This window comes from Umbelopsis ramanniana (assembly GCF_025399195.1).
Source record: "Umbelopsis ramanniana AG unplaced genomic scaffold K450scaffold_100, whole genome shotgun sequence".
NCBI lineage: Eukaryota > Fungi > Mucoromycota > Umbelopsidomycetes > Umbelopsidales > Umbelopsidaceae > Umbelopsis > Umbelopsis ramanniana.
Window position 1 is genome coordinate 17,158 of NW_026252186.1, and position 20,694 is coordinate 37,851.

Below are 20,694 nucleotides of genomic sequence, written 5' to 3' on the forward strand. Positions count from 1 at the left end.
TTGGAATCGAGTATAAGGATTTCAAAACTACAGTTTTGGACACCGTCGATAGCGTCAAGCAGCTTTATTAACTTTAGTTTCTAAAGCTTTGTTAACATAAGCATACACGAACATATAAAACGATTTCGTGTAAACTTGCAATCTGTCATCAATAAACTTTGAAACTTCAGTCTGGACCATTGGAATCAAATTTTATTTTTGGCTATTTTGCACGACATAGTGGTGAAACTATTCGCTTGCACATGGGCCTGAAATACACTTACAATAGCCCTTGAAGTGCAACACCATACAATACATTACCATTGGAAATGATGCAAGCCATTTATTGCGCTTACCTCTCAATGTTAGTCCATTAAAGTCATGCACCTAAGCATTGTGAATACCTGCTCATAGTCGAGTAGTTGTTAGTCTTGGTCACCTGCCTGTACCCGCTACGACAATTAATTAATCGACATACAGAGAACAGTTGGAGGAACTTTCTCTGCATGTACGTGATCATCCTTAAAGCAACCTTTTTCTAGATTAATTTATTGCTGGTAATCTACAAACATCAAGTTGGCTATGAAATTTTGTGGTCGACCCACTGAACGCTGGTACCTCGCACATCCCCTCTCTGAGGTTAAAACAAAGGGTTCTCCAAAGTCTTATGGACAAACGTAAAGTCACGTGCATTACACGCGTTGGGCAAATGATTTTCCAAAAAATGCGTCAACGTGGTTTCCCGAGGTTGAATCTTGTGTCAAAAGCATGCCAGCTTCACTCAAGCGCTCGCTAGAGCAAGCAGATTTGCCAGGCGAAGGTACAAGTGCTGATGGAGCCATTCATGGACAGGCAAGTGACCGTCGCTTTTAGACGCGTTGAAAATGTCGCAATCCACAACTATCTATTTCGCCGGTCTAACTGATTGCTTTTCCTCTATGTTTTCACGAATTAGGCACAGTACAAGAGGAAACGACAGCAATTAGTAGTTACGGAAGCAGACAGCAGTAGTGAAGTTGACTCTACCGATGTTTCGCTTCATGACGACAATGAAGAGGATAACGTGGAGCACAATATCCGCCCTGCCCGCCTCTCATTAGCAGGTAGCGGCAATGCACCATTACTCGTATGGATCTAATGGTATGCTTCTTGCAAATGTCAACGGTCCACTGATTTCATGTTGCTTTTATCAGGACGGCTCTGGCTCTGGAACAGTTGAATCAATGGAACTTGTCAATTTCATGTGTCATAAATACTTGAAAATGGATTTTGGCTCAAAGATCAATTTCGTCATTGGACACAATGGAAGTAAGTTTTGAACTATATTATATCAGGGCACAGATCTAGAGAACGATCTTTAATTTTTTGTCACTATTGTGTACTCCAGGTGGCAAGAGTGCTATCTTAACGGGCTTGACGATTGCTCTCGGTGCCAAGGCCACTATTACTAATCGCGCGAGTAACTTGGGTGCTTTAGTGAAAGGAGGAACAAGGTTAGCATCAATCTAATGGATGATAGAGAAAACGTCCCACTTACCCGAGTATATCTTCATCCATACAGTGTTGGTCAGGTTGTTGTCAAGATCTCAAACAGGGGATCCGATGCTTATAGGCCTGATTTATATGGTGAATCGATTATCATAGAGCGTAGAATATCAAAGGATGGTGCCAGTGGCTACAAAATCAAGACTGCCAGCGGGAAGACAGTGTCCACGAAACGAGAGGAGCTGACCGCTATTTGTGACCATATGTTAATTCAAGTTGATAATCCCTTGACCATTTTGAGTCAAGACAGCGCGCGCCAGTTCCTGAATTCGAGTACACCGGAAGATAAATACAAGGTTTGAATTACTCAGCGACAAAGTTGCAAAGGACGCAAGCCTGTCATTTAACCATTTTATTTTGCAGTTCTTCATGAAGGGAACGCAATTGACGCAACTTTCATCCGACTATGAGCAAATTCGTGAATCTATTGATGATACATTACATATCATCACAAAAAACAAGGCCGGATTAGATGACTTACACAAGAAAGCCAAAGAGGCTGAGCTTCGGTATAGGGAAATGGTTGAAGCACAAGAACTAGAAGATAAAATCGATGACCTGAATAATGAACTTGTCTGGTTACAAATCATAACCAAGGAAAAGGACGTTGCAGCCGCTCAACTTGATGCACGGAAAGCGACAGAAACTCTTCGTGCTAGTGAAGCAGCGTTTGAAAGACAACAGGTACACATACAGTCATAGGGAAAAGCTGATGTATGAACAATTGACTGATATCACAATTAATTCCATAGGAGGAGCTTGAACTAATGAAACAAGAAAAAGAGGAAATCGAAAAGAAGATCACTGATTGTCGCTCAGCGTCCATGCCGTATGCTGAAGAACGAAGAAAGCTTATCGAAGCGGTCCGCGATAAGGAAAAGAACTTGCAGCATATTTTGGTAAGCCTTTGTATATATATACACCCCTCATATCTTCGTGTTAAGTATTGACTGTCCCTTTTCCCGCAGGATCAAGGCCGAGAAATCAATAACACAGTCAAAGGCTTACGATTGCGAATTAAGACTTACGAAGCACAAATTAAAGAGGAATCTGCAAAGCTGGAGTCTGCTAATCGTAGCCGGCGTGAAGAGTATACAAATAAGATCGCTGGGCTCCAATCAGATTTGGATGCTGCCCGCACCAGATTTGATGCTGTTGAAAAACAACAAGTCGAGCTTTCTAATCAGGAAGAAGAGAGCAGGCGGCGAAAGGACGAGATGGAGGTCGATCTTCGAAGAACTGAACGTGAACGAAATGACGTGGAAAAAACCATCAAAGATATGCAATCACAAAAGGAAAACCGACTTCGAGCTTTTGGGCACAATATGCCAGAGCTTGTGGAGCGCATTTCTCAAGAAAGACGTTGGCGTGGACGCACTCCTGTTGGTCCATTTGGTCGATACATCAAGTTGGAACGTCCTGAGTTTGCGAACGTCTTGGAGTCGACCATCGGTAGGCTATTGAATAACTTTGTTGTCGAGACGTTTGAAGACAAGCGGCTCTTGTCTCAGATGCTGGATCATCATGGGCTGTAAGTTGATATTTTCACAAACGTTCGGCAACCCCAGATGTATGTCTAATTCATTTTTTCATCCACTTTCATCTAGGAGCAACTGCCAAATTTTCGTTGCAAAATACGACATCTTTGATTATTCATCTGGAGAGCCAGACTCAAAGTTTTTGACCATCTTGCGCGCTCTGAAGGTATAATATTTTTACCATGTTGCAAAAGATATGGCTGAGGTGCTCATGTTATTTTTCTTCCACCAATAGTTTGAAGACGAGTGGGTCAAACGCCAAATGATTATCTCTACCAATATTGAGAAGATCATTTTGATGACAGACCGTGCTGAAGCTGATCGTGTCATGTATAATAACGGACAGCAACTTCACAATGTCAAGAGCTGTTTCACCTCCCAAGGTCATCGCGTGGGTGCAAATACGGGTATGCGCACTGAATCTCTGCCAATGTACCGCGGTACTCCAAGACTTAGTGCTGACGTGGAAGGCAAGCTACGGTAAAATTTATAACTTTGCTGACGGGAGACGTTAGCTTCATTTTATCTGACTGATCGTTCGCAGTGAATCTCAACAACGTCTAGAAAGCTTACGACAAGCTATTCAGCTTCAGCGTAAAGATGCGGCTGCACTGGAAAAAACCATTGTTGACATTCGTCGAAAAAATGGAGAGCTTGAGGTATGAGTTTAATGTTAATACCTATGGCTTTTTGGACCATAGCTAAACTTTGCTCATTCAGGCTGAGAAGAGACAATTGAACGGTAAAATTCGAAAATATCGAAGTTCAATTAGCGAACTGGAAGATAAGATGAAAGAGGACGAACCAGTCAACATTGCAGCCATTGAAGAAGAGAAAAAGGTATGTTGTATCTCGGAATATGGGTTAGAGACTTCCAGTCCTTGACGAAATCAATTTGGTAGGAATTGGAAGATTCAATTGAGGTGTATCGCCGGCAATTTTCCGATATGCGAGTACAACAGCTCAAGGCCAAGGAGGAGCAACTTCCATTCCAACAACAACTCAAAGCGGTGGAAGAAAAGATTGCTAACTCAGATAAAGAGCTTTCTAGTTTGAGAGTAAGCAACTATTTCGTATAGGCAATGGGGATGATCATCGCTTTAACCTGTGGATGAAACTTTTCCAGGGGCAATTGGTTGACCAGACCAATGACTGTGAAATCAAAATTCGGGCCATCGCCTCACTAAGAAACAAAGTTGAAAGCGAACGTATTCGTGTTGAGGGCCTCAGACGCTCAGCAGAGGAGCTTGAGAAGACATGCAAGGTAAGCTATGCCATTCATGACGTTACTAAACCACATTCACTCGCAAAAACATACCAACTCATGGCTTGTTACAGGAATGGATTATTGCTGCTGTTCAGGAATATCCTGATCGCGTTACTCCTTCAAAGACTCGCGAGCAACTGGAACGTGAAGTGCGCTATCTCGAAACGAGAAAAGCTGAGCAAGAAAAATCGTAAGTACATGATGGTGATAAATATCAGCCAAGTAGTAGAAACTGACGCCCGATGATTTGGCATGTTAGATGTGGAGCTAGTCTTGAAGAAATTGAAGAAGAAGCTGAAAAAGCTCTACAAGACTGGGATAAGGCCAATAAGGCTATCGAGGAAATGGAAGTGTTTGTCAAGGTAAAGAAGTGAAAAACGGGCGTTATTTTGGATGGCCATGTGTACTAACGAATGAATACTTGGCAACAGATCATGGCCAAAGCACTTCAAGAGCGTATGGAAAGATGGCAGAAATTTCTCATGTATATCGCTGTCCGAGCCAAACACTATTTCTGGTACTATATGCTTAGGCGCGGTGATAGTGGCAAGTTGCGTTTCAATCACAGGAAGCAAAGGTTGGAAGTACAGGTAAGATCACTTCTAAGGACGCAGTTCATCTTCTAAGATCAGAGTCTACAACTAAGGCCCCCATGTCCTGTAACAGGTGGCAACTGGCGATCAGTTTCAGAAAGGAACGAGGCACAAGGATTCAAAGTCACTGTCAGGAGGTGAAAAATCCTTCTCACAAATAAGCTTGCTATTATCACTGTGGCAAGGTATTGCATCGCCCGTGTTTTGTCTCGATGAATTTGATGTTTATATGGACGCTGTCAATCGCAAGCAGAGTATGCGCATGATGGTAAGGGAATGATTTCAATTTTTTACAACTATCTGTTATATATACTAAACCTTCGTTCCAGGTTGAAGCAGCGAGAGATAATTCGTCTCAGTATATCCTAATTACTCCACAAGACGCCAGCAGTATGTCTCCTGGTCCAGATGTGATGATTCATCGTCTTGCTGACCCTGAACGTGGCGATACTCTGCAATAATGCCAGTAGTGTGAAAGCAACATTACTATGATACCCAATGATCCTCTCACATTGTTTGTAAAAATTATCCTCACAGAATAAAAAAGTGTACAGGTTCACAAAATATGCCCTCCGTAAAGCTTGGGGGTCAATGATGGAAGCACGTTCGTGTGGAGGACAGTCACAAAGATTTTTTCTTGAAGAAAAAAAATCCCCCAACAGCCTCAGAACAACACCCTTCAACCGTCATAGATACCGCCATGTCTGAACAAGCAAACGTCATTGGTATCAACTTTGGTACATCATACTCGTCCATCTCCTACATGTCCAAGGTACATTGATCGTTTGTGTTGATCGCCACCGTGATTTACTTTCTAATCCTTACCGTGATTCAGGATGGACGCACTGACTGCATCGCCAACGAAGATGGTGACAGACAGATTGCTTCAGTTTTGGCCTTCTCCGGAGAAGAAGAGGTAGATATCGCGTTGAAGACTTTTGCTCGGATCCGATTGTTTTTATATACATACTAAATAGATGCACCTTCCCTCAGTCCGTTGGCTCTCAAGCCCAAGCACAAATACCACGCAACCCTAACAGCACTGTTGCACACTTTAGAGCACAGATTGGAAAGAGGTAGCTTGAAAATTTATATTTGAACGACTTGATTGCGAAAAGTGGAACGCTGATGGTTTTCTTTATCCAGTTTCGAAAGTGCTGATGAATTGACTGGAGCTGCCTGCCCTATTGTTGACAAGGACGGCAAGGTTGGCTATAACGTCTCCCTCGGTGAAGATAAGACTCAAATCTTCACAGCAAAGGAGATTACTGCCAAATATTTGAGACACTTGCGTGAATCTGCCGAGGCTTTCCTCGGTAACCCCATCACCGGTGCCATTGTCTCCGTTCCCTCTTACTTCACTGACGAGCAGCGCGATGAGCTTAAGCAAGCTGCTGCTGATGCTGGTGTCAAAGTCATCCAGATGATTCACGAATCTGCTGCTGCCGCTCTCGCATACGGTATTGGTCACAACTCTTCTTCCAAGGATCCCCAAGATAAGACTGTTGTTGTTTGCGACATGGGAGCCCACTCCTTCGATGTCACTGTTCTCAATGTCCGCACTGGCGTTTACTCCATCCTTGCTACTGCTCACGATACCAAGCTTGGAGGAGCCAGTTTCGATGAGAACTTGCTTAACCACTTTGCTGCTGAGTTCAAGAAGAAGAACAAGATCGATATCAGCGGTAACAAGAAGGCTCTTGCTAAGCTTCGCGCTGCCTGCGAAGTTACCAAGAAGAGCTTGTCCAGCGCTAACTCTGCACCATGCTTTGTTGAATCTCTTGCCGATGGTCTTGATTTCCACACTACCATCAACCGTCTTAGATTTGAAATGCTCTCCAAGGTTGTGTTCAACGATGCCTTGAAGGTCATTGAGGAAGTTTTGAAGAAGTCCGACTTGGATGCCTCTGAAGTTGATGAAGTCGTCATGGTTGGTGGATCTGCTCGTATCCCCAAGCTTGCCAGCAAGTTCCGTGAAGCCTTCACCAACGAGAACACCAAAATTAGAAGCGAACTTGAACCTGATGAAGTTGTTGCTACTGGCTGTGCTATCCAGGGCTCTTTGATTGCCGAGTTCGATCAAGAAACCATCGAGTCTTGCGTCCACCCCGTTGTCACCTTGACTCCTCACACCACCAAGCACATTGGTACCCTCAACGCCAAGGGTGAATTCATCACCATTGTTCCACGATACACATCCCTCCCAACCCGCCGCATCTTTGAATTCGGTAACGCACAGCAAGGCCAAACTCAAGCCTACTTTGCCTTGTACGAAGGTGATCACGAAATTGTTACTGAGGAGATTGCCGCTCCTCCCCGTGAGCCCGTTGAAGGTGATGAAGATGAGGAGCCATATGAAGATGAGGCCGAGACCGTCAAGAAGGTTGTCATCAAGCCTTCCACCAAATTGCTAGAGGCTGTTCTTGCTTTGGAGAACGGCATGGAACTCGGTGTTTCCAAGATTGAAGCTACTTTGACCATCGAGAGCAACAACAAGATTAACCTTGTTCTCCGAGAAAAGAAGGGTAGCGCTGTTGTCAAGGTCCAACAATAATCAAATCATAAAACAATTGAAAATCCCCCCCTCCCATAATAAAAAGACGCTCATACGATTGTACACGTTTCCTAGAACAAATCACCTTTTGCCGTTGGTATCTCATTCATGAAAGTATAGAGTAACTCCGATAGAGTTAGCGAATGTCTTGGCTCATTTTCCACTCAGTCAAACACATCGTAATGACCGATAAAAATATACCTTGCATTGCCGCTTGGCGAAGCAAAAGAACGTTTGGAAAAAGGCATGCTTGAATTAAATAGTCACGAGGCAATTCAACTTGATAGTTGCAAAATTCCTCTTTGTGCTGGCAGACATATCGCTTGCTGACGATTCGGTTGGAGGCATGTATCACCAGCCTCCATTGAACCAACATCATAAATCCAGATAAAGATACAGATTGCTTTTTACCAAACGAACGAAGGGTGTGGCGTGACAGGGATGTGGTGACACCAAGAAGTATGTATGGGGGGTGATTAGTGATTTTTATTAGCATATTAAATTGAAGCAGCGATATGTATACCTCTTTACATGATTATGTGAAGGAGTGCTTACGCAAGGCATGCCACTTGATCAGACTTACGCTTTGCTCAATATCAACAAAGTGGCTTCTGTGGTGGAAACCAAACCACGCCACACGTAGTCAGTCGCGAGTTTAAAAATCTAATTTTAAAAAGAAAGGGAACTCTGGCATATTTAAGCTCGTCTGTTTTCTTTCGTGGTTGCTTCACTTTTTCCTTTCGATATGCGTCAACTACATTTCTTCACCGTGTTAATAGCCCTGATCCTTTCTCCACTCGCCGCCTTGGCAGACCCTGTTACCGACGATATCAATAGCGCCATCACAGGTACACACTTCCACCCAACGGCTTAGCCCCTCATTCCACTCTGTTACTGAAACTTTTTTTTTCATTATCTTTGTATAGGTCTAGGTCAAGTCACTAACGCTCACACCATTGCTCTTTCTGTGTTCTTTTTCTTGACTGGTCTTTATCTTTGCTTTGCTGGAGGTATGTGCCCCACGCCAGGAACACTAAAAGAAAAAACTTTCAGTCCCGCTAATCCCCGATTTTAGGTGTTCATCAACAAACCACTGTCTTCTTGGCAGGTTTTTGGGTGGGAGCCAATCTTTCCTATATCATTCTTACCAATGCCAAACCAGATGGTTTTGGTTCCAATACTGCAACCATTTTGCTAGTTGTTTCCATCGTCGTTGGTATACTGCTAGGTGGTTTACTAGCTTGTTGCTTCTTTTTGGCCATCTACTTGCTCGGTGCTTTTGCAGGTTACTGTTTTGCTCTTTGGTTGCTTGCTTGGGCCTCCAACGGACTCATTCAGACCGGTTGGGGCCGAGCTATCTTGATCGTTGTTTGCTGTCTGGTCGGTGTTATTGCCATTCACTTTTTGGAAAAGCCCGTCTTCATCATCGCCTCTGCTTTCATCGGTGCCTTCCTCATCATGGCCGGTGTTGACGTTTATGTCAAGGCAGGTTTCTTGGAAGCTATTTCCTCCTTCATCCATGGTACGTCTAGTGCCCAATCAGTTTGGGACTCCACCCCCAAACTCAGAGGCGAATTGGCTGGCGTCGCTGCTCTTGCCATTGTAGGCGCTGTTGTGCAGTTCCTCCATGGACGCAGACGATCTGCCCACATGCCTTGGCGTGAAAGATATCCTTATGGACAATATGGCTGGAAGCGTGTCTAAAAAAAAAAGACATGCTGTCGTCTACAAACTAATGTTCATATGATATATCACCCCTTCCTCCGCTGCTAGCGTTTGTATTTGTTACCACTTTTTTTTCTATCATCCATTTTTACTTTATGAAAAGTATTGTATACACATTCTTCACATTGTTCGGCATTAAAAAACTGACTAAAAAAGAATGGACAATTGGATTTACATACGGAAAGGCAAGCATAATACAGTGGTGCAATGGGAGTGATGAAGAAAAAGTAGTGGGGGTATATTATGAAAAGACTGTGTTCAGGCAAAAAAGGTGGTATCAATGCCAACACCAAAGTCATAGATCACGATCTTTGGGTTGTTAGAGCAGCAAACAATCTTCGTATCGTTGGATTGCAATCGAAACACCCTAGGAGAAAAAATGCGATAAGTTTCATAGGCAGTCAGTATTCTATTTTTGGGGAGAAGTCCACTTACTTGGATTGAAGGCTATCGCGCAAGGTATGCAAACACTGACCACGTTTCATGCTCCAGATTTTGATGGATTCATCATAACTACCGCTTACGATTCGGTCGTTCAAAGTATCAAATTGCACAGTACGTACCAGATTACTATGCCCCGTGAGGGTTTGAGTGCATTCACCGGTGGCTACATCCCAGACTTTGATGGTTTGATCGCTGGATCCACTGACAATGATCTTGCCATCAAATTGGACACAGGCAATACCACGACTATGAGAATCAAACGTTCGAAGGCAAGCACCTGTTTCCAGGTCCCAAAGTTTGATGGTGCGATCTCCAGAGGCCGACACAATTAAGTTGTCTTTGAACTGGCAGGCATTGACAGCTGCCCGATGACCTACAAGGCGTCGTAGTACAGAGCCGCTATGGACACTCCAAACTCGCACAGTTCGATCTTTCGAACAGCTGACAATATGATTCTCGTCGAATCGCAAGTTCAAAACCGATTCTGTGTGGCCATTCAGGCTTCTAATGAGTTCGCCAGTGTTGATATCCCATTGTTTGATGGTTTTGTCGCTACTGCCGCTGATGATGAACCGATGGTCATATTGAAGACACAAAACACTGGCGGTATGTTGCCAAAGTGTACGTATGCAAGCACCGGTTTGCATGTCCCAAACCTTGACAGTATGGTCTCTGCTGCCGCTGACAATTTTTTCATCATCAAATTGAATGCAATAAATGCCTGCTGTATGGGCATCTGGACGACTTGGGTTGGAAGAAATCTCCCGGACTTGAAATTCTCCACTTTTCCATCTTTTCTCCAGTTGATATCGTTGCTGATATAAGTGCCTCCAGTTGATCATGCGAGATCCACTAATTGGATGTTGGTGGATTTCATAAATCGTTTCTTCGGGGTCATCTTGTTTATGATTGGTAATTTCCATAAGTTCGCTATCCATTTCCTTGGTAATGAGATCATCGTCTACGTTCATCCGAGTTGGCAGTGAAGTAGACGAGCTCATAATTCTGGGAGCAGTAGGGATAACAGACGGGGTTAGGGGGGATGATCTGCGCTGTCTTAAACGTGTCAATAGTTCTCCTGGCCTTCGTAGTGATCGAAGCCTACTGGTTTGAGGCGCACCAGGCATTGTGGGAACTGCAGATGGATTGTACAATGGCGCAGTGGTACGTGCTAATGGGACGGCTGTCAAGGCTCTGGTGCGAGTGGATGTTTCTGGCATACTAATATCATGCATATCTTCTTCGTCTTCTTCTTCCCTCGAACCTTGAGAGTCAGTCAGGTCCATGATTCCGCCGTCAATATAGCGTTTAATGGCCTCCTGATCAACCCCCCAACCTTCTTGCATATACAGTTTGCGCCAGAGAAGTTGGTCTTGGCTGAGCTTTCTCCATTGCCGAGATACTGTGCTGACCTGGGCAAGAGTGTTGATGTCGGTGAAGCTGAGAATGAGAAGTGAAACCTCGTATGGCAATAACTGATTCCATTAACCAAAAAAAAACGGTGGTTAGTGGAAATTACCCGATGGAGAAACAGCCAGAAGAAGTCGAAACATACCACAAGTAAATCTCTGTGAAGTAATGGAGTCAGTCGCTCAACTACAGCTAACACCCCCGAGGTTGGGACAGTGAGCAGTATTTGGTAGGCGAATTCTGGATGGAAGCGAGGCTGTAAATAGACTGGTCGTAGAGGAGCGGCCCATTGTGAAATGCGACATACCTGCTTTTTGCTCGTGAGTCCAATACTGCATATAGGCTGGAGCCTCGAAGCCTTGCTCTACGTAGCCTTCGTCGGCCGGATTATCGTCATGGTGTATAATGGTCATAAAGAAAAAGTGACCTTTCAAGTGGAAAGGAGGGGGATTTTGTCATGATGTGACTGTGCGTCGGAAATTGAATCCAGCCAAACTGCGGTAGTTGGTTCTGGAAGAAGGCTTACAAACATTTAGGAGAAAGATTATTATATCTTTGATTTATTTTCAAAAAGATAATTTCGTATCATCTAAATCATGTTCAGATAGAGTCATCGTGATGAATGTTGGTCATATCCTGACTGGCCCGGCGTTGTCTAGCCCTTTGTGCAAGAACGGAAGCTCCAGGAAAGGTATAGTCATGGGGAGGCTCTGATCCTCCAAGACCTTGCCATATTTCAGAGCTCTTTGGTTCTTCAAGTGTCTCTATTCCAGAATGCTGATGTTCTTTACTGCTTGTAGCTCCTGCATTGTCTCTAGGTTCAATTGCATGGTTATGAATCATATCTTGCTGAAGTTTAGTTGGATCGATGAGACTAGAAGCCCCTATCATGGCTGAGTCAGTAAAGCCAGCTGGTCGGGCGGATGACTGTAGAATGAATCCGGCCGAGGTGTCCACAGTATCGTTGTCTTTCTCGGTGGTTCCAGAATATCGATCCAGCATCGCCAACTCTTCCCTCAACGTCTCATACCGGAAAGCCAATCGAATATTCGGCACATTGGTTTTTTGCATGTCGTTGCCTGCCGGTCCTGGCTGATACCATTTTTTGCCGATCCAGTGCTGTTTAATTTTCATTTCCCATCCACTTTGAATAACTGAGTTTCTTGCCAACTCACACATGTCGCTGGACGAGAGTTTCCAAATCTATAGGATGAAGTACACCAATTTAGCAAAGCCCTTAGCAATCTTTTTTTTTTGTTCGGTTTTTTTTACCTGTGCAGCGACACTGTATTCTTCTATTAAAGGCTCCTTTGTGAAATGGAATTGTAGAGGATCATCCGTCGATAAAGAGACGTTCAATCCTCTGCGGAAAAATTCGGGGAATGGATTTCGCTCATACTTCAAGAAGAGGGCGTTATTGGATAATGGTGACATGGCCAGGCCCACTTGTTTAAGGTAATACAAGTATTGCAATGCAGGAACTTTTCGTAGCAAGATGCCATGACTGATACCATAGGAGGTCAGGAAAGCTGATGTAAGGTTGTCGGTAATACCTGCCTCACCAGCATGTGGTCGCAAAACAAAAGTATCTGTTGAGCAAAAGATGAAATCAATGAATTAAAGAATATACATGCAATCCCCATTCTGTATTATCCACTTACTGAAACCACGAAGTTTTCGCCAATGATTCAAAGAACACATGTTTGCATACATATAATAGAGATAATAAGCGTAAGGAGGGTTCAGGTTGTTATCCCACTCCTTGGCCAACGGGTATTTGCGATAGATTCTTCTTTCAGGTTTCGATTCGTCGTCCACACTATCAAATCCAACACATCTTTGCAAAAATATATGGAGATTAGGGTGAGAGCTCGGGTCCTGGGTGACTTCGTAAAGAGGCTGAAATATATCTATAAGAGGGATATTAGCCGGGGTGTCAGTAGCGAATAAAGCACATGGGCAAAATGTGCTTACTCGTAATCACATCTTCAAAGCAGTTAAGTTGTGAAGACGCTTTGTAGACATCGTACAACCGAGGAATTTGGATCAACCATCGAACGTTATACGAAAACAACTTATTTTCAACAACCCACTTGGCCAGGTTGTCCCATTCTCCAATCGATCTGCCATAAATGGAGAGACGGTATTCGACCATTTGATACTTGGACGACTCCAGATCAGAAATGATTTCTGTGATTGGGCTGGTTATCTACCGCATACAAATATGCCATGCCTTCATGAAAATATATTACCTTTGGTAAGTTCGGCAAGATATCGGCCAGAAATGTAATTGTCTGTCTTCAGGAAAATTTCACGCAATCTACTCTCTCCAATCTACACCGTTCGATGTCACTTAGCAAATCGGCTTCATCAAAGGTGGCCAATAGCATAATGTCAGCCATGACTTACAGGATTGTATTTAAGATTGAACTTATCAAAACGATGGAAAGAATCTTTGTGCGCCTATCATTTTAAAAGCGGTTATTGTGTGGAGGAGCCAAATAAAGCGATGTCATTACAACTACTTACATGCATGTCCAAGGTGTCAATACTCAGATCATATGCGGTCAGTCCCAAACTCTCAAATACGCCAGACAAAGTAAGCAGTTTTCCATCTCTGTAAATGACAGTATCCTAGAGAGAGTATAGATACATCAGCGCCAGACGATGTTAGCAAGTAACCTAGCATTAATGGCCACTTACATCCGATGATTTGCGCATTTTGGATTTGATAAATCGAAGCAAGTGCTTTTGATTCATGCAGCTGGAATGGTGAACGTGCGTATCGACCTTGCGCACGTTGTAAAAGTCTCTGTGAGGCACTCTCTAAAAAGGCAACGTTAGGACCTGCCCTGCTTGGTCAATGGTATTATTTGAAAGTATACCTTTGTTTCAGCCATTTCCTGATACTCGTTGAGTAAGAGATACAGATTCCATTTGCTCTCTAGATATCGCAGTCGTTTAAACGCAAATGATTTCGCAGGACCATCGCTAATAATGCCCAATACAAAATCCAGGTCGCTGAAATATTCTCGAGGATCTGGAACTTTCACAAAAGGCTTATTGTCCTGCATATCTACAGTTATGAAATATTAGTTCCATGTTCTTAAATCGTCGAGCGTGCTTTCCTTCGAGATTTACCTTGAGAGGTTTTGTACACCTCGTACACTCCGCCACTATTGATTCGAAAGCCGTACTAGATGATGAAACGTTTTAATACTCATAATCCGACCCGCCAATCATAAATCGGATACCTACTTCGTGCTTAGAAGGAATGGAACAGTCCTGCTTATGAAAGTCATTTCCCACACTACCAATTGGATCAGCGGCACGTCTGGCTTCTTGCTGTCGTCGCTTCTCCCATTCTTCTGGGGGCGGAAGTGGCCAGGAAGGTGGAAGTGGTTCTGGATAAATCTTCCAATCATCCTTGTCTTTAGGGTTGTCAAACATGCGTTGTGCAGAATATTCCATGTATTTATCTCTAAGATCCATGCATTTTTTGAAATTGACGTAGAGCTCTTGCAGATCAGAAGTAATATCACCTTCTGATGGGTTATACGGCATAAGTTTAACCATGCGGTAATAGAAAATGATGTACATAGGTTACTGCTTACCCTCGGTTTCAAAATCCTCCACATCCTCCTCTTTTTCTTCGCCTTTCGCTTCCTCTTCGGCTTTCTTGTTGCCTCTGCCTAGCATGATTTCAGCTCCAGCCAAGTAGGGGTTGGTTGGAGACCCTTGGCGCGGTATATGGCCAGAAATAGCATTTGCACCCGACCATGAGCGTGTTATAGGGCTTGGCTTTTTACCGACCTTGGAGTCACTTGGTACAAATTGATGGCCGAAAATTTTGGCGTCTTGCTATAAGGGAACGCGGTTAGTCAGTGTTCGCACGGTACTAGCGGGCTTCTACCTTGGGCAGCAATGCTCACATTTTCAATAGACTTCTTATGGTGGTACTTGAAGATTGGCGTAGTATCATATGCTTCCTTTTTGCTATCTTCTGCAGCATTTTGTGACGATTGGTCGGCCATTTACTTTTGTTGAGCGTAAAGCAGAAGTAAAAGTGTTTGAGACCAGTGGTCAAAGGGTCAACTCAGCAGTCCCCAGTTTTCACATTTGCATTTCAGCAGTCATGACATCCCTTGTCATTGCCTCTCACACAACTTCGGCTTGATATTAAAAATACTGTTTTTATTTTATTATACATGAATGTTTGGTTATACAAGACGTTTACAAAAGGAAGTTGTAGCCTTCAGTGGCGGGTTCCTTGACATATCGTCGAACAGTGGAATCAGCCTTGCTCTTGCTGTTGGGATCGAAGTAGGGCTTTTCAGCTTGAGGAGTGATTCTCCAGCCGTGTCTGAGACCAACATCAAGATAGTCAAAGACAGCGTTGTGGAAGGTGCTTCGGTTGTCCCAGACAGCGACTGTGTTCTCTTCCCACTTGAGACGGACCTGGAAGTCGACACCACCAGCAATGTGAGCATACAGGAAGTTCAAGATAGCTTCAGATTCTCTCTTGCTAACACCAACAATGCTGCGGGTGAATCCAGGTTGAACGAACAAGCTCTTCCATCCAGTGACAGGATGCGTACGGACAACAGGGTGGACGGTTTCGATAGGAGTGCGACGGACAGTGTGACCAGCTCTGAGAGCAGCATTGCTCTGATCCAAACCAGAGTGAACAGCTTCCAATCCTTCAAGGAACTTTTGGAAAGGTGGAGACAATCTATCGTATGCAGCATAACCAGATGCCCAGAGGGTGTCACCTCCAACAGCTGGGAGAGTATCAAGCTTCAAGAAAGTAAGGCCAGCGGGATTCTAAAAATGTTATGATAGCAAATTTGGTCAGTCAACAATACCTGACAGGTCAGTTCAGCTAAACGTAATAAATAACTTACAATCTCATAGGTGACATCAGAATGCCATCCATCTTGGTGGCTGAAGGTTTTGAAGTGGCTGCGATTAGAACTGTACAAGGAAAGTCGATAAGTACATGATATACGATGGACTGGCGGTGCAACTTGCTTTCAAAACTTACTTCTCATCAAAGTGGATAACATGAACTTCAGGCATTCCTTCAGGGTGGCCAAAGTTTTGATGAATATGAAGAGGGCCAAAGTGCTTTCCAAATTCGCGACCCTGGTAAACGTCAATCTCCTGTTTGCGGAAGAAGACAACACCTCGCTCAGCGACCAACAAGGCAAGATCGTTCTTTTGTTGCTCGTTCAATTCGTGCAATTGAAGTCCATGGATCTCTGTACCAATATGAGGAGTCAATTCAATGACAGCGGTGGCAGGGTCCAAAAGAGCCTTCTTCGCAGGATCTCCCTTGTGGCCAGGATCGACGTGTTCGAAAGCTTCATAATCGGGATACTTGGTGGTAGGATAGATAACGTATCTTCCCTTGTGTGCGAGCTCCTTGAGGTTAAGCTTCTTTTCGAATTGCTCGGTGATGACTTCTACAGATTCTGTGTTTGGTGGCATTGTATGTATAGAGAAAATTTCTTGGAAGTAATGAAGCACGAAGTTGCCAGGTTTTATATCTTTTCACAAGGAAGACGGGTTGTCATAAGGTTCAAACCACGACGAACCATTAAAAATACGAACAGGATTGCGCCACTTAGAATAATATGTAGTCAAACCGACCCTTTTTCCCCATTCATTTTTTTATCGTGCCAGTCTAAGCGGTACAGACTCAAGCGGGGTCGGACTTGCACCGCTCAAACAATGAGCCAGATAAGCCAGCACGCCATCGATGGTAAATTTTGCTCGCAATCTGTCACTCCGATTACGCGATTTACCTCTACTTGTGAGCGGAAATTCATTGATCTTTGTATGACAACCATGATTATCAATACCACTGGCAGTTATGTTTGTGCTGAAATGGTTCAATGGCCTTCACTTCGTTGGAGGCAGGCTCAATGCACATTTACACCCGTTCGAAAATAGACAAACTAATTTAATATATCAACTCCGGTTTTCGATTTGTCTCAGCATTACCCCACTCACTTTTTCACCACCACATGAGAAAAGTTAACACTTCGAAACCTAGATCGCCTATAATACCTTGGCCTGATGGTGCAATACCTGACTCTAAAGTTTACCAAGAACGTAAGCTGGTACAATGTAGATGAGATCCATGTCATGTCAATCATCTCTCTTTCGTCATCATACGCAAGTAGATGCAATACGACTTTTAAGGATCTTATCATTCGTTTTGATGCTGAATGATCATTAATGTGTAATATATGTTAGTCAATCCCGGTGAGCACGGTCTTCCTGCCTGTGTGCATGGTATGACTAGGTTGCCGAGAAATGTTGTCAAACTACAAGGGTATTCTGTCTCACTATATTATAGTCAAAACACGCTTATTTCAGCAGCATTGAGGCACGAGCAGTTTCCTGGAGCAGTATTGGATACAAATTGCGTGCTTGATAAACAAGTACGATGTCATTGCTTTATTCATAGGTACTACTACAATAACTGGCTAATTAGTTAGCTCCACTACCAGGCGTGAGCTATACATATGCCGGTATTTATTCTGACTTCTCAAGGTATGGCTTCTCTGCCTGAGGAGTGACACGCAATCCATGGCGTCGACCAATTGTAAGATAATCAAAGATGGCTGTTGGTGAAGTGACTTAGAAATGTGGTGGTAGATCGATTTTCTCTCAACCCGAAAAAGGTGTAACTTACCATTGTGGACCGTAACACGGTTATCCCAAACTGCGACGCTGTTCTTTTGCCACTTGAAACGCACTGTGAAATCGTATCCTCCAGCGACATGATCATACAAGAGTCTGAGGAGGGTATCTGCGTCAAAGAGTACAAATTAGTTGAATAGTATTATTGCCTGGAAACATTTCATGCAACACATACCAGACTCGCGATGACTCAAACCAACAATACGACGAGTAAAGACAGGGTTCACGTAGAGGGCCTTTCGCTTGGTAACGGGATGGGTACGGATAATGGGATGGGTATGCTCAACTGGCTCACGTCGAACTGGACCACCAAATCGAGCAGAGGCATCAGCTTGTTCCTTGGCGCTATGGACAGCCTCCAATCCTTCCAACAATTGTTGAATGGCAGGTGATAGCTTCTCATAAGCAAGGTAACTAGAAGCCCACAAAGTGTCTCCACCAACGGGTGGAAGGGTATCGATTTTGAGAGTAGTTAAGCCTGGGGGTTGGCGCTCGTAGGAGACATCAGTATGCCACAAATCAGAATTGCTGTGATGATTGATGTTAGAAAAGTGCTTTATCAGCCCGTCACATACAATATGATTTCAAGCTACCTTCTTCCAACAATATACTCTTGTCTCTTGGTCTTCTCTCCATCCAAGAGCACGACGTGTGCTTCAGGAATATCCTTGGGTTGACCAGATGTAGGATGGATATGACTGGTATAGTGATTAGCTCGTGTGTGTGTGATAGCTAAAGTGTCCATCTCTTTTTATACTTACAGAGGTCCATAGTAACGGCCAAGTTCAATCTGCTCATGAATGTTAATATCCTGGTCTCTGAAGAAGACAACTCCACGTTCAGCCACAAGCAACGCCAATTCGTCCTTTTGTTGATCTGTAAGTTTGTTCAACTGTATACCGTGAATCTCGGTACCTATAACATTTGTATATGTCAATAACAGATACACTCATGCGTGCACTCTCGATTGCATTATTTACGTACCAATATGTGGAGTCAACTCAATTATTTCGCTTGCAGCGCCAAGGAGAGCAGCCTTCTTAGGATCAGCGTTATGACCACGATCAACGTGCTCAAACTCTTCGATTGGAGGGTATTTGACGTCGTCTTGATAACGAGGGTATTGGGGATCATCAATATTGACAATTGGCAGCGAGCTGGCTGGCTTTAGAGGAGCAGACTTGTTAACAATCTTGTCGGTAGTGGCGGTAATTGTATCACTGTTGGCAACCATGGTTGATTGATTTTGTTGTTATGTAAAGGTTTTGCGTATTGTTCTCACTTCTATATATATTAGACAACGTTATCTATGCATATATCTTCAGGCAGTGTCCATTTTCTCAGTATTCGCAATAGCATTAGTCAATTTCGCCATATAACTGCAGCAATGGCGGCAATAAACGATCGTGCAATATAGAATCAGATGATGTGGCAAAGACGTATACAACTTCACACATGTAAATAGATAGGAAGAGTGCCTAAATGGCATCCTGCATAGTCAGAAGGTATGTTTCATCAGAAATGCCTTTGAACAAGACAGAGGGAATGTAATCTGATCTCACATTGAAAGAGTATCTGTTCATGGTTTCATATCTTCATCTCGCTAACGCAAGCGCACCTATTTTCTTTAGGTGCTCTTTAGGCAGGATAAATGTTTTTACGTAGACTTCCCAGACATTTGCCATATGTGGAGGTGGAGAGCCAGCAGAATCGTGCCGGCAATAGATCGCAATCCATCTACGGGAGGAACTTAACCCGACTTGTGGCCAGGAGAATATCCATGGGTTCTAAATGTCGTGGACACTTTTTTTTTTGTTTACGTTATTGAGCACTGACTCAGCTTCGTAACACCGTCCTCTCAAAGGCTGGAAGTGAAGACCTGAGGAATACACAAGTAGACATGTCTAAGCTACTGTCTTGTAACTAGTTCGCTCATACTATATCAAACTTGGATAATCATTACCTTAAATACATAATTGACAATAATTTTTGAAAAGTAAACGCGCCAATTTCCCGAAATACCAAAGGCGAAGAGCTAGCCACCGAGCTAATAGAAGCACGCCATTAACATTTTCAATTGCGAACAAGCTAGAATAAACCTTTTTCCAGAGCGTAAACGCCTCAAAAATGGACCCCAGGATCTCTTTGAATATATTCTTCCTTATTTTGCGGTAATGACTACCGGGGCTGGTATACTCCAAAGTAATGTACGTGTTGGCTTTCAAATCCTCTTTCAGTCTGCATCTGACTCCTACCAAGATAGGCGGTGACCTTTGCATTAGACATCCGCAGCATACTGATGACATGGAGCGCAACTTAGCAACTGATGGAATTTATCTGGAATAATACATCATGTTATATTACAGTGGCTAAATGGTTCATACTTTTCATCTATACGGCTGGAGGCTTCTTTTCTGCGGGATTATTTGGCGGTGCACGTGGGGTTTTACAGTTCAAAGGTAAACCATGAACTGTGATTATATTGCTTTGCTCCCGATATTATGAGTATATGGGATAGTAAACTCCAGTAAAAGTACTCTGGTGTTGTCTTGGTGTTAGGATATAATTTTGTTGAATACTTTATTTTCGAAAAAATTATACGTCACTTTGAAAGTCTTTTTTGCGCTGTGAGTATGATCATTTTGCACCTAAAATGAGAGGAAATTTGCATCAGTCTGATGTTTCATTGGTGCGGATCAAACAAAAGGTAATATACGTTTACACACCCAAATTGATATCAAGGCAAACTCGATCACACTCAGCGCAAGAAAGACGTTTCAAGTTGACGAAAATTTGCACCGATTAGTATGATATTCAATAAAAAATACAATAGAGATTGGAAATATCTCTTACCACAAAGTGTAGCGATCTAAATCCTCAAGAGGAACCCACATTCGTTGTGGTGATATTAGGCCCTGGTCTGCGAAA

At 43.4% G+C, this 20,694-nt stretch overlaps 7 protein-coding genes across 7 annotated transcripts; 3 read left to right on the forward strand and 4 right to left on the reverse strand.

Moving 5' to 3' along the window:
- Positions 1-722: 722 nt before the first annotated feature.
- On the forward strand, positions 723-5,492 carry K450DRAFT_262742 (uncharacterized protein). Its single transcript, XM_051592529.1, has 19 exons — positions 723-831; positions 935-1,105; positions 1,173-1,287; positions 1,367-1,472; positions 1,541-1,820; positions 1,888-2,208; positions 2,277-2,423; positions 2,493-3,055; positions 3,132-3,228; positions 3,298-3,542; positions 3,607-3,721; positions 3,783-3,902; positions 3,965-4,120; positions 4,189-4,326; positions 4,401-4,519; positions 4,589-4,691; positions 4,761-4,919; positions 4,996-5,190; positions 5,252-5,492. The coding sequence occupies exons 1-19, from the start codon at positions 748-750 to the stop codon at positions 5,381-5,383; spliced, it is 3,366 nt and encodes a 1,121-aa protein (XP_051440241.1). The 5' UTR covers positions 723-747; the 3' UTR covers positions 5,384-5,492.
- A 13-nt stretch (positions 5,493-5,505) lies between these two features.
- K450DRAFT_194483 (uncharacterized protein) lies at positions 5,506-7,467 on the forward strand (the record flags this gene model as incomplete). Its single annotated transcript, XM_051584483.1, has 5 exons — positions 5,506-5,694; positions 5,758-5,838; positions 5,916-5,998; positions 6,069-7,212; positions 7,318-7,467. Coding segments are annotated over exons 1-5 (1,530 nt in total), but the record flags the coding sequence as incomplete, so codon positions are not given.
- Positions 7,468-8,180: 713 nt separating this feature from the next.
- K450DRAFT_262751 (uncharacterized protein) lies at positions 8,181-9,595 on the forward strand. Its single transcript, XM_051592530.1, has 3 exons — positions 8,181-8,324; positions 8,403-8,486; positions 8,552-9,595. The coding sequence occupies exons 1-3, from the start codon at positions 8,222-8,224 to the stop codon at positions 9,178-9,180; spliced, it is 816 nt and encodes a 271-aa protein (XP_051440243.1). The 5' UTR covers positions 8,181-8,221; the 3' UTR covers positions 9,181-9,595.
- Positions 9,229-11,479, reverse strand: K450DRAFT_262753 (uncharacterized protein). The gene is made up of 4 exons (XM_051592531.1): positions 11,363-11,479; positions 11,201-11,295; positions 9,637-11,120; positions 9,229-9,568 (listed from the first exon to the last, which is right to left on the reverse strand). The coding sequence occupies exons 1-4, from the start codon at positions 11,466-11,468 to the stop codon at positions 9,460-9,462; spliced, it is 1,794 nt and encodes a 597-aa protein (XP_051440244.1). The 5' UTR covers positions 11,469-11,479; the 3' UTR covers positions 9,229-9,459.
- A 111-nt stretch (positions 11,480-11,590) lies between these two features.
- On the reverse strand, positions 11,591-15,150 carry K450DRAFT_262759 (uncharacterized protein). The gene is made up of 13 exons (XM_051592532.1): positions 14,988-15,150; positions 14,670-14,916; positions 14,314-14,600; positions 14,197-14,251; positions 13,941-14,131; positions 13,759-13,881; positions 13,585-13,689; positions 13,465-13,518; positions 13,308-13,389; positions 13,030-13,245; positions 12,717-12,965; positions 12,328-12,644; positions 11,591-12,258 (listed from the first exon to the last, which is right to left on the reverse strand). Exons 1-13 carry the CDS (start codon positions 15,087-15,089, stop codon positions 11,656-11,658), a joined length of 2,631 nt encoding a protein of 876 aa, XP_051440245.1. The 5' UTR covers positions 15,090-15,150; the 3' UTR covers positions 11,591-11,655.
- Positions 15,151-15,221: 71 nt separating this feature from the next.
- Positions 15,222-16,924, reverse strand: K450DRAFT_262771 (uncharacterized protein). The gene is made up of 3 exons (XM_051592533.1): positions 16,100-16,924; positions 15,960-16,029; positions 15,222-15,879 (listed from the first exon to the last, which is right to left on the reverse strand). Exons 1-3 carry the CDS (start codon positions 16,543-16,545, stop codon positions 15,289-15,291), a joined length of 1,107 nt encoding a protein of 368 aa, XP_051440246.1. The 5' UTR covers positions 16,546-16,924; the 3' UTR covers positions 15,222-15,288.
- Positions 16,925-17,598: 674 nt separating this feature from the next.
- K450DRAFT_303706 (uncharacterized protein) lies at positions 17,599-19,000 on the reverse strand (the record flags this gene model as incomplete). The annotated part of the gene is made up of 6 exons (XM_051593799.1): positions 17,599-17,687; positions 17,759-17,875; positions 17,942-18,294; positions 18,360-18,464; positions 18,528-18,681; positions 18,751-19,000. The coding sequence occupies 6 exons, from the start codon at positions 18,998-19,000 to the stop codon at positions 17,599-17,601; spliced, it is 1,068 nt and encodes a 355-aa protein (XP_051440247.1).
- Positions 19,001-20,694: the final 1,694 nt, after the last annotated feature.